Source organism: Plectropomus leopardus, chromosome 2 (genome assembly GCF_008729295.1).
Source record: "Plectropomus leopardus isolate mb chromosome 2, YSFRI_Pleo_2.0, whole genome shotgun sequence".
Classification (NCBI taxonomy): Eukaryota; Metazoa; Chordata; class Actinopteri; order Perciformes; family Serranidae; genus Plectropomus; species Plectropomus leopardus.
The window spans coordinates 26,706,992-26,724,116 of NC_056464.1; the positions used below are offsets into that span (position 1 = coordinate 26,706,992).

The 17,125-nt window shown below is 41.7% G+C and overlaps 1 protein-coding gene across 3 annotated transcripts in view; it reads left to right on the forward strand.

Annotated features, from left to right (window-relative positions):
* foxj3 (forkhead box J3) overlaps positions 1-17,125 on the forward strand; it is a 95,746-nt gene that overhangs the window by 58,305 nt on the left and 20,316 nt on the right. For 2 of the 3 annotated variants that reach the window (XM_042506774.1, XM_042506792.1), the window contains exons 3-5: positions 11,649-11,723; positions 14,652-14,735; positions 16,204-16,305. In XM_042506774.1, coding sequence (XP_042362708.1) covers positions 11,649-11,723; positions 14,652-14,735; positions 16,204-16,305 — 261 coding nt within the window. The remainder of the gene's footprint in view (positions 1-11,648; positions 11,724-14,651; positions 14,736-16,203; positions 16,306-17,125) is intronic. The other variant, XM_042506783.1, reaches the window with a different exon arrangement.

The following is a 17,125-nucleotide window of genomic DNA, read 5'->3' on the forward strand; positions in this document are numbered from 1 at the left end:
ACATGAACATCACTAAAAATGTCATGTTTAGAATAATAAATAATAATGCATAACAAATACATTACAAGTATTTGGGCAAAAGTTTCTTTAACACTAAACAATTGATGTCGGTTCAGGTGGAGCCCTAAATTAACAATCAGCAACTGAGATTATCAGTTCAGTTCAATCATTTGGAAATGTATTGAATATAATTTATGCAACTTGGTGGTGGAAATGTCTAATGTGCAAGTTAAGTTAGCAAGCACTAGCACTTGGCTTATCGACAGATGGCTAGGAAGTGTGTGTTTCATAAATATTTTATAAATATATAGATATATTTATAGATATTTTTCTGTAGTCTAACCAGGAAGTTAATTTGCCCAGGTTACCTTGCCAAAAAGCCCATGGGATTTTTATATTGGATTTTGAATCAATGCAGAAAATAAGGTCTGTGGAAAAAAAACATTTACAATACTTGCACGTTCTTTTCAGCAACATAGATTTCACAAATTAACACCGCTTTAATGATTTTTTATAAGCCTAAATGTAATCGCCACTGCTGTGAGACTGCAAAGCTCACTTGGTAGCAACCGCCTTTTTTTAAGACACGTAAAAGCTTCAGAGATGACAGTGGGGTTTTTACTAATGTATTTTGTGTCGTAGAATGAAACTTGAAAGTCGCTTCAGCTTGTGTTAACCACAGACCTTACTTCAGGCTTTTAACCAAAAACCCTTCAAAATACCCACTGATGTTGAGATGAGGGAATTTGAGGTGCTGAAATGCTAACTGATTTGCATGTTTTAGGACTAATTCGTGGCTATCTCTATGATGTATGGCTTTTTAACTACAAATATAATACATGGCTCAAGAATGAGGCACTGGATGAAGACTCTGCGCCAAAACTTTTGATATTTTGGCGCAGAGCAGAATAGGGTTGAAGTTTACTTGTAGGGGAAACAAAGTGTGCATACCAGTCCACATTTGGCAATTCACACTGCTTAAAATTCCTTGTTGTGAGGGGGTGTCTAAGCTATTTTCAACTTATTCAAGTCATGAAAATTAAGTAAAATATTATGGAAAGGTTATGATTTTTTTTTCTTGAAAAGTCATTGGTAAAAATGAGTGGCAACCCTGGATTGTTAGCATGTAGCTACATATAGCAGTGTACTCGCAGCCGGGGAATGACTGTAACAAAGAACAGCAGCAGTTTCTATAAAAGTGAAAATCTTCACAATCAGACATGTTCCAGCAAGAAAATGAACCAAAATATGGGGGAAATAAACAAAATTGGCAACAAAGTTGACATATTTCCTGACGTTGGCATGTAGCTTCATTTAGCAGTGTAGGCTACACTTGCTGTAGTGTGCCTGGAGCAGATAACCATGTAATGAAATCCAACATGATGTCATTCTGCAGAAAAGCAGTCGGAAACGGAGTATTCAGAACGGTCAGAAAACCTGAAGTTTTTGCTCACAGAGATTACTTTTACATACATTTACCTCATTATGAACATCCTTTATTGTATCATATTTAAGACACAAAATACAGAAAAACGAATACGTCCCCTTTAGTATGTGACAGCTTGGTCTAATATTACTTGCTGCATATCAGAGATAGTCCAGTGTTGCTGTCTATTCGCTTGCTTGTCTTAATCTAGAGTTAATGTCCTTGCACATCTTTCTGACATGGCTTCTTTACACGGATGAGGCACTTGTGTACCTGCAGCCTCCTCTGTCTGTCCTCTTTACTTTTCCTGCAGTTTGAATGTATGGAGCTGGCCTCTGGAAACAATACACCTGTGGAGGCTGATGCAAACCAGTGACCTCGGATGTCATCTCAATTGGCTCCCCTGTAGTGGCAGGCCAACCTTGACAGCTTTTATTTTTTCTCTTTGTTCCTTGTTTTTATTTTCATTAATTGTAGCTCTTTAAAAACCCTAAATAATAAACTCCAAGCACCTCACTGTTGTAAATGTTCTGAAAGGTTTTTTGGTTTTTTTTTTTGCAGCTGTCACTGTTTTTCTGATAACATGTTCTTTTTGAGTCCACACAACATGTAATAGCTTATCAAGCTAATTTCTTTCTTGCATGTATTGCCCTCATTATATGAGCCTGCAAGTGAAAAATGGGTTTAATTTAGCCAAATGCTCACTGTTAGGGGGGGGGGGTTAGAGAAAAAAACAATTTCCCCATAGTGTCATCTCCTTCTGCACAAGTGGCTGTTGAGTTTTAATTACTATAATACCTCAATGTGCTACACCAGATGACCTGGGTCTAGAAAGCAAAAGTTAGCGATCATTTTGATTTTTCTTGATAGCTCATTTTCTTTTGTCTTTGCATTATGGACGTAGATATAGAGCTCTGCTAGCACGGCATAACAGGTTATTACATTTATGACAGATTTTACCTTGGCATGTATTTTTCTGCAGCAGGCGAGCAAACTGTTTATGTTTTATTAAAGCTACATACAAGAGAGTAAAGATCAGAGACTGTGGGGTTTAAAACCTAGCATGCCAACACATTACTACTAGATGCCAGGGGAGGCAGATCAAATGCCTTTGAAGATGGTTGAAAAAATCAAGTTGAAAATCGTTATAGTTGACTTCATTGGTATTTGAGTGTGGGCTTTGGGTCTCTCGGTAGCTTTGCAAGATGCGAGAGAGATTTGCGGTGTGTGTTGGTAGACTTCTTGAGTCTGCCAGTATGGTGTCAATAGGGGAGGGGTCACTATAGTCAATTAGGCTTAAGTAGTTCTGAATAAAGTTTAACATGTCTTTAATTGGTGCTTAATGTAATTATTTTAGTCATTGAAGCCCAGGAAAACCTACTTTACTCAAGTCTCTCTTGGAGACATTCGGCAAGTTTCTCATGATTTTCTGATTTTTGTGTGGTCAAACATGAGATGACATTGGTTTTAAGTGTTCATAAAGTGAAGCGTACAGCGTCCAGGCACTCCTTTGTCATCACACAGCAGGTTTCCATCCAGTCAGTCAGAAGAGCCTCGCTCTAATGACCTTAGGGTCACCGCTCCTCTCTCAGCTAACAGGATTAAATCATCTGGTGATTGCACCTAGACGAACTTACCTCCCTCTACCTGTGTGTATGTGCGTCCAATAAAACATTTTTTTAAGCGGTGCCTTGCTGAGCGAATGCTGTGGCATCCCACATGCCTTCCCACACCCACTACAAATAGACAGCGAAGGTGCTACATTCCGTGGCCTCGGTGCAGATCCCCGAGGCTGAGGAGTATGTTCTGTGTTGGTGGGCATGTCACAGGGTCCATATAAAATAACAAAGGCCTAAAAATACAGTAATCTACCTGTGTGTGTGTGTGTGTGTGTGTGTGTGTGTGTGGTGTGTGGTGTGTGGTGTGTGTGTGTGTGTGTGTGTATGTCTGTGTATGTGTACTGTATCTCTTCTGATTCACTTCTTGTTCTCCTTTATTGTGGCTTACTTGCTGCACTCAGTTCATGGCACTCCTCGCTGTCACTGCCTGAAATGCACCCGTCAATGAAATTGTCAGTCGGAGAGATATGGAGATATTGTGATTTTCTTAGTCGAAATAAATGATTAATTTACTATTCCTAATATCTGCTGCAGAAGATAAATTCTTTAGAGCATCCCAGCATAGTACATTTTTAAAGGGTTTTATTGAGGTAAAACTCTAAAAGACTATTTGATTTGCGATGTTCAGTACTGTAATGGAGATACCGGGACAAATGTTTTGCAGGGATGTAATGATTGTTTTTTTCAGCATATCTGTAGGTCCTTACAAATGTTTTAGATTCAATTTAAGAAAACATTAAAGCTTTTTATCAAAATGAATCAGACTTTCCTGCCTTTAAAGTCCACATTTCTGATGTTACAAATCTTTACACATATCTCTGAACCAAACACTGTCTTTTTAATTTGCATTTGCAACTTAACCTGTTGGCAAAATGTATATTGACCTGATTTACTCTAATAACCATATTATGATGAAAAACCTATCCCTGCACGGGACCTTTCATATTGTACTTACCTTTATATCTGCAGGGCTTAAATAAGAGAAAAATAATTTGTCCAAAGATCAGTCTTTAATGTAGTTAAAATGTATCTTAAAGGTCTTAAAAAATATTAAATTTAAGCGTCTAACCCCTGTTTTTATTATTGATTCTTGAGTTATCTTTTTTAAAAATATGAAATTAATATTTTTTAAAAAAGCCAGTTATTATTTCCTCCAACCTAAGTCCTAAGGTGGTGTAGTACCAAAAATACCTTTTGTCAGTATCATACATACATACAAAGCTAGCAACAAATCCTCACAGCTAAAAGACTGAAACCAAGAAATTATCGCTTTATCCTAAAACTAATTTGCTTCAGTAATCAATCATTAAAACAGTTGCAAGTCTAATATTAGACTATATCTAGGGCATGAAAACATGCTGCATTTTTCTCGTATACAGCAGGAAATGCTTCGTCATTTTAGATGGACTTCCTCCCTTGCACAAAATAATTGGTCACACATTGTTATATTCACGGCTGTCTACTGTGACATCAGCCACTCTTTTTAGCAACATCTTCTGTCCGTGGTCATTACAGGGTTCGCACAAGCTGCTTGAAGTACTTTAAGTGCTTGAATTTTAAAGTGGGAAAAAATCAAGCACTGGAATACCTTGAAAACCCTTTCCTGACTTTTTTATCAGATGGTTCTATGACATTCAAAGATTTGTCTTTAGGATTTTATGCAGTTATATTTAAAAAGAGTGTGATGCAAGTGATAAATGTGATCGGTACCACTTCACCCAAAGGAAAAACATGGATCACATCATTTTTTGTGTGTTAAACAAAAAGTTATATTTAAAAATTAATGATTTGTTTTGAGTGAAATCCTTGAAAATGAAAAAGAAAGAATGCTTGAAAAAAGTCCTTGAATATCATTTTGTAATGTCTGTATGAGCCCTGTCACTGACACATACCCAGCCCTAAGGTCTTTCTTTCTAGCAGTTGTTTCACTCATTTCACTCACTCGACTCATCCACTCAACAACCAGCGCTTTCTCCCGTCCTACCATTCATCCATCCAGCAGATCTTATTTCTGTATTTTTCAAACAGATCTGAAGCATCTATCTCAGCGGTGGCTCAATTCTTTTATATCCCTCCGTCATTCAGACGTGCTGACAGGTCAATTAGAGGTTGAGGTCCAATATCCTCCAAGCGATGGCACCAGCAAGAATGTTTGCTTTAGTTCTTTTGATTTGTCAGTCTCCCCTCCGCTGTACAGACACTCCATACCAGATATAAGAAGTGGCAACACAAGCCTGTATATTATTTTTACATGACTGTTTTTTTTCTCTCTGAAACCCTGTGGTACATAATGTCTTCTGTTTCATTGTGAATATGAAAAAAACATGTTGATTTCATACAAAATGGGATAAAGTTAAACTGGAGTTGCACTGGGATTGGTTTCACAGCGTTACCTAATGTAACTTTTGCCTCACTCTGAGCATGAGTCTGTGCATCCTTTTGCTTTGCTCTCCAGACCTGCTCTTTATTGAAAATGTAAATTCAACTCAGGAATAATTTTCAGTTGTAATATTTGCCTTTACGAGCGGCTCCTGTAGCGGAGGTCATTGTAATATTAAACCGCCGGTTCCTGACACTGATCACCACCGCCTGTTTTCCCACAAACTGCAATGCAAGGGAGAACACTTTGATCACAAAGACAGTAAAATCCTGCAGTATTTAAGTTCCCCTCCATTTGGAGTTTGATCTTAACACTATAAGAGCACCTCTAGGTCATAGCGGACTCTCACTTGGTCTCAGGAATGTTTCAAGTAAACTCACATCTGCCTCTTGTTGCTTTTTGTTAGTTGTGGGAAACATAGGAGTGGGCCGTGTGTTGGTTGGTTAGAGCCCCCGCACACTTTTTTTTTTTTTTGTCTGGAGGCATAAAGTTGCAGGAAGATGGTGTGAATGTGGGAAGGCCAGGAACCTACGGGGGCATCGATTTATTCACGTTGGACCACAGTGTGACTCTTCCTCTCCCTCGGTTGCTGGTGTTCTGCCCTGTGTCATAACCAGTATGTGTGCATACATGTGTCTGTCCCAGCATGCCGAGTTCGCTCCCTTGGGTCCCTGACCGTGTGCACAGGGTGCCTCCTCCTCCCCAGCTGTGAGGAGCAGGGCTCTGACATGGCCTGTCCCTTTAGCTCACTCTGAACGTTTGACACGCCGAGCACAGAGGTCAGCCTGACCTACTTTCCCCTGGCGGCCCTTCTGCTGAGCTGCAGCGCTCCTCAGCAGGGGGGGCAGCGAGGGCGGAGCTGCTTACGCCTCCACTGCTGTCCTGGTGTGTTAAATCACTGCCATTTGTTAGGAGACACGTACCAGTGTGTGCACGTTTTTTTTTCTTTTCTTTTTTTTTTGGTGTGTAGGAGGCATCCCACATGCATAGACACACACACACACGCAGGCTTGTGCTGAGGTTGGATATGAAGTGCTCTGTGGGGGTTGCAGGTAGATGCTGGGCAGCACTTGGGCAGGACCCCTGCAGTGAGCTCTGTCTGACTCACTTTGTGTATCACTGTTCACACCCTCTGACCTCTTCCACCTACTTCATTTCCCTCTGTACTGTTGATCCACTTATACTCTAATACCAACTTATAGCCTACTGTCTTAAAGCAAATACTCAGGCGGACTTAGGTTGTAAATCTAAGCTGCTCATATGCTGACATATTGTTTATATGCGCAGCAGTAATTGGCCTTAATTTTTCATCAGGCTATCATTGTCTTGCTCTCCCTATTCTCTCCTGCTCAGCAAATTCACTGTGATCTATCAAACGCAGAGACTGTTGCTGTCATCATGTTTTCTTCTTCTGCAGTCGTAACATTTTAAAGTCCCCTTTTGTTTTGGTTCATCTCTTCGCCTACAAATGACCCACAGCCTGTTAGTTTCACACCACTAATGTGCCTAAAGCAGTGGAAAGAGTTTGTCTGACACAATACGGTACGTCGCGGGCGCAGGGCCTGTCAGAAGGAGAGGAGAGCAGGCAGGCAGAGTTCATTAAAAAGTAAACTTCTAATGTAGCAGCAGGCCTCGGCTGCTTGACTGTATCAATGATTTAGGCCCCAGCAGAAGGTCCTTAATGGATAGAGCCACCTCTCTGTGCAAGTTCAGCCACTTCTGTTTGCCTGGCATCAAGTGGCACACACACTCAGAGGCTGTGAAGGGAAAATGGATTTAAGTACTTAAGTGTGTATGCCGTTGTACAGCTTGCATCACACACTGTCCCACTCAGACGCTCCCCTGTTGGACATGTCGCAGGGTTTTTAAAGTGGCGTAGTAGCTGGCTAAATTGAGAGCCTCGTATCTGTTTGTCACGATCCACTATGCATGATCGGCGTCTGTCTTCACATTGTTTTATTCTTCTGAGCTAAAGTCGAACTGTGACGAGGCGAGGGACAGAGTATGGCGAAAGGGACAAGTCCTGTGTAATGGTGCTGTCACTACAGCCTGTATAGAGCAGTCAGGCCGGGCCGAGGTAGAGGAAGAGCATCTATGAGGATCACTAGTCGTGTTATATGTGTTCTCAACGTTGGGCTCAATCAATCATCAGTCTTTCATCTAGGGTTCCAGCAAGTCCTTAAAAAGTCTTAAAAGCGATGGAATTTATAAAGCTAAAAATTAGGCCTTAATTGATATTAAAATATCTGAAATCAAACTTTAGAAAGTCTAAAAAATGCTAAGACATGATAAGTAAGAAGTAGGATGTTGTATTGTAAAACCTCAAAATTATTGGAAAGGGTGGGAATCGCCTGAGGCCCCAGGATACCATATTATCACCGTACTTAAGTTACAATATAATATTATTGCGATTTTACAGTTTTTGCTTTATTCTGAGTATTGTAGTATAATGTATTGTGATAAACTGCAAATTATGTTCCAAAAGGAAAATGTTATCAATTATCTTATTTTATCAAATAAGAGAAAGATTCATTTTTGGCCAAGATGCTGAGGATCCACAGTCTGCTTGTAAACAGCTACTGTACTTTGGACAACATGGGGAAGTGTAAATTCAACATAAATTGCCTGTTTAATCAAGACATTACAACATTGCTGAAACCCATACAAGGCAGTGCATATGAGGCTCAGTGTATTTTATACAAGATGTTTTTCAAATTCAGAATGTTGGGAATCAGGGCAGGTGAATCCCACATGCAGAGTGAGAGACACAAAGTTATAGTAATAGACAGTAATAGATGTCAGTTCATGTTTTTTTCCCGTTATTTTGGTTATTGTAAAATTCAATTCAATTCAATTCTGAATGGCATCAAAGAAGTCTTAAATCTTAACAATCCTAAGCTGAAGGAAACCTTTTTAGCCCCGATAGAGTCACCCGATCACCATAACCTTGCCTGCTACAGCATTTGGATTTATGTGTCAAGTCTATGTGACTTTTCAGATATGATTCTAAAGATTAGCATTTTTTTGCATCATAGTGTTGCACATTCTCACTCGCAGAGAAAGTGGCTATCACATGGCTGGATTACATTCAGACCACATAGAGTTGTGATCACAGTGCAAGCGTGAGTGCTTCTATATCTAGTTTTGAAGATCCGATAGCAGTGTGACCAAAATATATTGTGGTTTGAGAGCTTTCCATGAATTTATTCTGGTGTGTAACAGAGGCCGATAATGTTTTGTGTGCCTGTGGTAAAACCTAAAACAAAATACGCAAGAGCTTGGACAATTAGTCAGAGTTGATTAGTCCATCTGCGGAAAAAAATGAATGAAATGATCATCATTTAATCATTGCATTTTCAAGCAAATATGGAGTTAAATGTAAAGATTTGCTACTTTTCTGTCTTTTTTTATAATTTCAAATTGAATATCTTTGAGTTCAGATTAAAAAAAGACTCTCAGAATTTATGATGGGTTTTATGATGTTTTTCACTTTTTATTTGACACGTTGTAGGCCAGGGTTACTCTGCTTGCTTTGCCAGGGGTCGGGGTGGGGTGTGGGGAGGGGGCAACTTTTGTAAAATAACAGGAGGCCAGGGGCAAGTTCATAAACAAACAATAATATTTATCAGTATATATAATAAATGAATCGCCTGTTTTCAAGCGTTCAACCCTTGCTGTCCTCAGTTATTTTTGCCAAAAGGCAAATCTAGTCTCAGCAGCTCCGCACAGGTCAGGTCAGGTGTATTTGGGGCATAGCTTCGGGGATCGTCCCCCCTTTTTTTTTGATAAACAAGCTCTATTTTGATTCTTTTTCATGCACATTGGGGCCTTATTTATACCTATTTTACAAAAAAAGCTATTTATTTTTATTGTGAATTTGAAAATGGTCATGGACTAAATTTGTCCCACGGGCCGTAAATTGATTACGTCTTAGACTTAAGGATCAGTCAGTTAATCAAAAAAACAAATGACAGATTCATTGATAATGAAAATAATTGCTAGTAAAACCAACATGTTTTAAATCTGAGAATTTTTCATTTTGTCTCAGTTTTATTTTGATTCCTGATAATCTTGTGTAGGTGTACAACAGCCTGCTTGTGTGAGAGAATCTGTGTCTACTATTACCTTGTCTTTTATATTTTGTGCTGTTGTCTTTGTTTGGATTCAATTTCCCTTGTTCAAGTATTTGGGTGATACTCCACCCAAAATTTTTTGAGTATCAAACACTCAGCCCTGCAGTCGTAAAAGGCGGCTGTTAACATTCAGTATTTTGCTCCCTCAGAAACAACAACAGCTGTGGTTATCTTGAGTTTGTGTCAGTTTTATTGGATTACAATGATAGTATACAAAAAGTGTCAAAATGTCCTTCAGTATAATCGACTTCTCTGCTGCCTATTCTCATGCTCAGTATGTTGCAAACACACAGAGCTGTTTACACTACTTCAGGTTTTTGTAGTTTAAAGAAAGATGATATTGTGACATGGAAGGAGCTTCTCTAACTATATTTTTTTGTTGAGATGTGCAGCAGAGTAGAGGATTATGATTCAGGTGTGTTCAGAGGATCCAGCAATTTACAATACATTTCATACAATAAATTCAACCTTGATGAGAGCAAGAGTGGGATGTCATTAAACATTTTAAGTGCAACTCTATTAAACAAACAACTGAAAGTATCCTCTCTGCTACAGTGCAAGTGCTTGCATGGTGTGTTAAGATGTAACCTGAAAAGCCTGGTTTTCAGTCTGCAGCAGAGTAAGGGTTGTGACTCTGCTATCCAGACGTCAGTGGGCAGCTCATCATCCACTGCATGGTTGAAAAAAAGAGCCTTGACTGAGATTAGCAACCACAGGGGCATTGTGCTCCTTTGAGCAGTGGGCAAACCATAGTGCAGGCCATGATTTGGAGGTTTAAAGGAGTAGTTCCCCCTCACTGCCCCGGCAGGCTAAAACCAGAGTCTTGAACTTCATGCAAGCGGCGACAGAGAGCCAATGTCGTGAACACATTTTGGGGGATCCATTGTAACATGAATTCTTTGTGAACGAGCAAACTGCAGAGTTTTTACAACCTGCTTTCAAGCCCACAGGGATGATTGTTTGATACTCACAAGATAGATTTTGGGTTGAGTTTCACTTTCAGAAAATATTCCCTCCTGGCACAGAATTGTTTTGACTATGGCGCCAGCCCCCCCCCCCCTCTATATTTTGTGCTGGAGAACAGTCTTATTCTGGATTGCACTGGCATTTCAGAGTGATTTAACCGGAGAGATTGACAGCATTACAACGAGGCTGTCATTATCATCCCTCCTGTGGTATAATTGCCTATACTGTTGAATAAGCAGCTCCCATCTTTTGCACTTGGGGGTCTCTGTGTCTCTCGCTCTCTCTGTCTCTCTCTCTACTTATCTTCTGCATCCGTTAAACTCATCAGAGAATCCTACAGCTTTTTAGTGTGGCCATCTGTCAATACCACTCCATAAAGTGGAGTGGAGAAACGTGTGCATCCATTGGCTCTCATAAGCCCTCAGCTGGCCTGCCTCCAGCTGGTTCTGAGGGCCTTGCTGTAGCTGGTTAACCCAGGCCTGGAGCATCGCTCTCCAGCCCTTGTGGCTACTTCAGCCCACCTCGCCTCCCCAATCAGGCAGCTGTATGAACCTCCCTCTTCACCGCCGTGGAGTAGCTTGTAACACTGTAATGAGTTAACTTTCAGAATGATCTACATAATTTATTTCCTGCCCCCACAGGAGCTCGCTGAAGCATTAATTAATATCAGGCCCTGGTATCAGCAACCATCCCAGTGTGGGATTCCTTCTGGCTCCTATTTTTGGCACCCGAGGAATTCGATACGTTGTGCAACCAGAATGCAGTTTGTTGGACATTGATGAAAGATATTGCTTCCTGGTGGCTTTGAGCGCAGATTGCGTGTGTGTGTGTGTGTGTGTGTGTGTGTGTGTGTGTGTGTGTGTGTGTGTGTGTTTGTGTGTTTGTGTAGAGTGAAATCTGGACACAGTTGCAGGCCAGCTCTCACGCCACTGAAATGAGCTGACCTCGATGACAGGAGCCGTGACTAAACCTAAACGATACATGCCAACAAGTTGTACGCCCTTGTCGCTGCTGGCAGTGATGTTCTCCACACTCAAGTGCGACAGACTTGTTTGTGTAATCTGATTTTTGATATGTGTGCACTCACCTCGCCACCTTTCTCTCTCTGTGTTTTCCCTTCGCAGAACTCAATACGGCACAATCTGTCATTGAACAAGTGTTTTCTCAAAGTGCCTCGCTCCAAAGATGACCCAGGAAAGGTGAGACTTTTAAACCTTAATTTGATTCCAAATTGAGAATGTGTGTATTATGAGTAGAAAATAAAAAAATATGTTTAGTTGAGTTTCTCAGCTGGCAGAATTCACGATTACAATTTTTTTTTGTGGTGTGTATCATGCTATCTCTGGTAGAAAAATGTTACCTTTGAATAGCTGCCAGGACTCTGACAGTCTGGAAATGCATGGCATGCTCGTAATCTATTATGAACCTCCCACCCCCACAGAATTGCATTTCAAATGTAAGGAGAGACTAGTTCGTTGGACTGGCTCAGACAGCAGATGTGGGTGATGAAAAAAAAAAGCCACAGACTGGTAGAGATGGGGCCGTAACAGGGTGAAAGTTAGGTCATTTCCAGAATCTTTGTCCATGAAGTATTTACTCAAGGTGAACCTACTCAGCAAAAAAAAAATTCAAGACCTCGTTTGCTCTCTACTCGGCTCCCATTTGTCTCCTCTGTTAAAGGATGTATAGTCTAACATGATAATTTGACATTTGAATCTCAGTAGGAGCCCGATTTACTTCCCAGTCTGCAGCAACATCAACCTGATAAGTAGCATCCCCTGGTCTACTGAGTAGTTCATGAAGAAGGGAGCCTATAGGCCTGTGTTTAGTGCGATGCCGTGTATAGGTCTAACCATATGTAGCCTAACCCAGATTTCATCCCGGTGCTGTCAGAGCATACACTACATATGCTTAGGGAACCACACAAATAATTACACACACACACACACGCACGTACACACCGACACATGCATGAAGAGCTACGCCTAGCTGTGTAGAGGATGGGGACTGAATGCTAATTTCATGTTTTGCTGTAATCCTCTGATATTGACACTCCTGGGAGCTGCTCCACTAAATACAAAATAATCTATTGCTGTATGGATCCCATTCCAAATGCATGGCCAACATGCTCGCATCCTTAATGTTTAATTTGGAATTTTCCTCACTCCCTTCCCCCCCGAAGACAACTTCAAAGAGGCGCTAGCCGCTCTTGATATGTTGCATCAATATTGTAATGTGGCAGGAATATGAGAACTGCTGGTTGGATGAGATAGGAGAGTCATGTCGCTCTCTGTCTGACTCTCTCTCTCTCTGAGATGGTGTAAGAGATGACAGTTGGTATTGTAGACACACACACACACACACACACACACCCCGTGTCTACCTCGAAGGTAGACTTGCAGCCTGCGAAGGCTACCGTTAATAATCTTTATTTTAATTGGTCTTGCGTCCTGGTCGGGAGCTGCTGGGATAACCGGTGTACATGTTGTGTTTGTCCTTCCTATATTGACTCACAAAAAAGGGGAACTAGATGACACAATTTATGTTGATGTAAGAAAATCAGCTGCGTCATTTACGGTTGGAGAGCAGGTAGAGTACATGTGTTGTCAGGATCTGTTTTTGTTTTTTTTTTTTTAATCTTTACAGCAGCCTTTGTTTTATGGCTGCAGAGGATATTGTGGCTTTGCCCCAGACTCCACGGGCACACTTTGCTTGGCATCGCTACACTATATTGCAGTATATTTGTGAATAATTTAATGACTCTTTATATGTTTTTTTTTTCCTGCCAAGTCTCTTGGGGTGGGTGAAGGGAAATGCAGAAACTCCCCTCCCATGAGAGTTAACTTAATGTTTTCTTCCCCCCCTAATTAAAAGAAATGCCACCGAGCCTGGCTTATCTTTGTGACTCCTAATTTTGAAACATCTGCATTTAACCCCTTTAACACAGAGATGGATCACATGTAGAGACACCTTTTCCCCACCTTTACATACATCGTTTAGTGGAGCTTCGTGTAAAAATATGGGGTGTGTAATGAGGTTTCTGCTGCATTTTTCTGTAGCCTGCATCAATATGAGATGTTTCTTCATCTTTGCTTGATTGTACTGTGAATTATTCTTCCCTCTGAGGAAAATGTTAATTGACCCCAAAGCTTCGCACATATTAAAAACTTATAATTTTAACCCCCTGACGAATATAGGCCAACCCGGGCTTTTCATTTAAACAATTGCAGCAGTGGTGTATGTGAGCTCGGAAAATAACAGACTTGCTGGCTTTAACAAGAGCATGTCATTATGCAGCCGTTATTGTATAGATACTTGAGATACAGCTTGTTCTGTGGCCTCTCCTGTTTTTCAGAGAATTGTTCATGGAAATAACAATTATTCTCTCTGCTAAGGAAGTAATTTTAAAGGTCCTGATCTCACTTTCTCTCGACAATTGAGATTTTATCGGGGGTCATATGAAATATTAAAAATAAATTCAGAACTTGCAGGGCCTTAGGGTAAAAATCTGTACTGTGAGCGGCGTTCCTGTTGGCTTCGAGGAAGAACACCATTGAAAAATAAATTAAATGGGGCCGAATGCAAAGATAAATAATGCAGCCTGGTTGTGGAATTGCGAGCTGCAGCCCCAGAGCCAGCCCCAACTGTTCTCTCCTTGATTAGCCTCGCTCAGACCTCGGAAGAAAGCAACACGGCAAGGGCCAGCGCTGCCTCGATTCCTGGGCTGAGACTGCGGAGCCTTCATCCTTGGCAACAGCGCTCTGACTCAGTACCTGAGGCTGAGGAAGTACAGCTTCAGGAAAGGCTTAGCATTTCACCACCACCAGCTGCCCTCACCAGCCTCTCATTGAGAAGCAGCCGCAGAGGAGGAAAAAGCCAAGCTTTTCTTACTAACAAAGCCCACCCACATGCCTCACAAACTCACAGCTATCAAGTCAAATAAAGGCTTGGGCTAACAGACTTTAGCAGTGCAGATGAAGCCTCTGATTTCTAAATAACATTAAAGGAAGATCTGATGCTTGCATGTCAGAGAGGAACTGTCCTAGTCCCATGCAAACGTCCTAAGAATGTCATGTGAAATATGTTATGTTTTATCAGCTCACGTGTCTTTTTTTTTCTGTCTACAGGGCTCTTACTGGGCCATCGACACCAACCCAAAGGAGGACGCCTTGCCCACACGGCCAAAGAAGAGGCCGCGGTCTGGAGAGCGGGTGAGTCTGAAGACAAAAAAACTATTCTCAAGAAAACACATTTCTCTACATATGCTGTTCATCTGCTAAAGCTTCTGCCTCCATCTCTACTGGTTTAGCTGTTCCTCTGTGTCTCTACAGTCTTCCTTTCCTTTTGCCCTCCTTCCTCTCCCACTCTTTCTCTACCACACACACATGCATAAACACATACACACACAGACTCAGTAGGAGTTCATATCCAGACTTTATGTAACTGCCTCTCCATGCTGTTTTGCTAGCCTGTCATGAAGTGGGGTCCTTATTAATAAACTATGCCCAAGGCTGCCATTACATACATTACATTCTGCGCTCACTTTTTTTAACAAACATCGATTAATGCAGAGCTATGCGCGCCTGCTATTCTGAGCGGGAGCTTTTGTCTTTAATTATGGATGAGGCTCGTCCAGCGTTACGTACAGCTGTACAGGTTTTAGTGAGCTGCTCAGATTGACCTGGCCCTGGGGCATCCCGACACAGCCAGCTCCTGTCTCCTCCTTCCCCACAATGTGGCTGACCAGAGGCTACGAGGAAGGGAGGATCCTGTGAGGCTGGCAAGGCACGCTAACACACGCCATTTGTCTACCACACACACACACACACACACACACACACACACACACAGGCACAGAGACTACATAAAACTTAACATGCTGTTCATGTAATCGCCCTACAGCATCAAAATTTTATCACGTTCATTCAACAACGTGTTGTGATGTGGTGTGAGATTTTATATACAACCGATGTAAAGGAAAAAGTGCGTCGTTTTTAATATGTGGCTCTGCCAACAGTTTTAGCTAAAGCTTTCCTGATGCAGTTCTGTTCATTTGAGCATGACACAAAAGAACGCACCAAGTGAAGAGTGTGTTTTCTGGAGGACACATGCGCCGCGCTCACCCTTCCCCCCCGCCTCTAGACACTGTCTGCCTACAAGGCATTCCATTAAGAGTCTCAGACATTGAAATTGAGAGTTTGTGAAATCTCATTTATGTTTATCATGAATTAAAAATGGTATTGTTGGCAGCCAATCCTCTTACAGTAAGCAGTTTTGTGAGACAGGCATGGCAGAGTTATCTCTCACAACACTGCGCCTATACAGCACGACGTGTGTGTGTGTGTGCGTGCGTGTGTGTGTGTGTGCTGATGTGTGTTTGGGTGGGAGGTGAGGGTTGGGATGGGGGGGCTGTCTCCATCGTCTCAGAAAGCACAGTTCAAATGTGACCTAAATAAAGGTGTTGCTCTGTCAAATGACAATAGTTGTGGTTTATTTCTTTGTATCATGCAGAAGGATATATATCTGGTCTGAGCAGGAGATCTGTCACGAACATAACACAGGTCTTTTACCTCGCAACATGCAGTGGGATCTCATGTGTTTGATAATTAGATAGTGTTGAATTTTTATTATTATTATTTTTTTTCATCTGCCTCCACACCCCGCCCCCAACCCCCACAGGCTTCTACGCCGTACAGCCTGGAGTCGGAGTCTTTGGGGATGGAGTGTATGATCTCTGGAAGTGCCTCTCCAACACTGGCAATCAACACTGTGACTAACAAGGTACTACAGCCAGCCATCCAGCCTCCAGCTCCAACACACACCTGGCTACACGGCTGCACCCTGACCCCACCCACTTCTCCAACCACCTACAGCACTATTCCCCACAGAGAGAGGAGCACTCTAGTGGAGGGGAGATACACACAAACACACACACACACACAAACACACGCTCATATGCCTAAAGCTTCTCTGCAATGCAACCCACACCAAAATACACAACTATCTGCACTGCAGCACCTTTTTTCCTCTACAACAACAGGCAGCTTGTTATCTTCAGCACAGAAATGTGATGCTCACACTGATACTTAGCACTTTGCAACCTGATAGACCTATTTAGTCCCGTGCAGACTTGCAAAAGGATACGCCGCACGCTGCATGGGGGTTTTCTGTATTCGCACCTGTAGTGGAAGTTGACGCCCAGAGTCGTGTTCCTCATTCTGTGACCACATTGTGTTGCCACACTACAGGTGACCACCCCTGCTGCTGCTTCCTTCTACTCTCTTTTTATTTTTTTTATTTTTAATATGTGTAAAAGCTTGGAACCACTTGTACATCACAGAGCAAAGCTACAGGGACTGCTAGCTGTTAGCAGTGAGTGTGCCGCTCACTCTGAAATTTAAATAGGCTTTTTAACCTTAAGCTCTCATCCTCTGGGCCCAGTGGGGGCAGCTCTCAGGTGTACTTTTAAAAAGCCTACAAGAGTCGCTTATTCATTTGCTGCAAGCATTACAAAAAAGCTGTTTAATGTTAACAGGAGTGTTCATAGGAAAGGGGAGTTGGTGTGTGTGAGAGACAGGGGCTGGAGAGTCGAGCATATGTC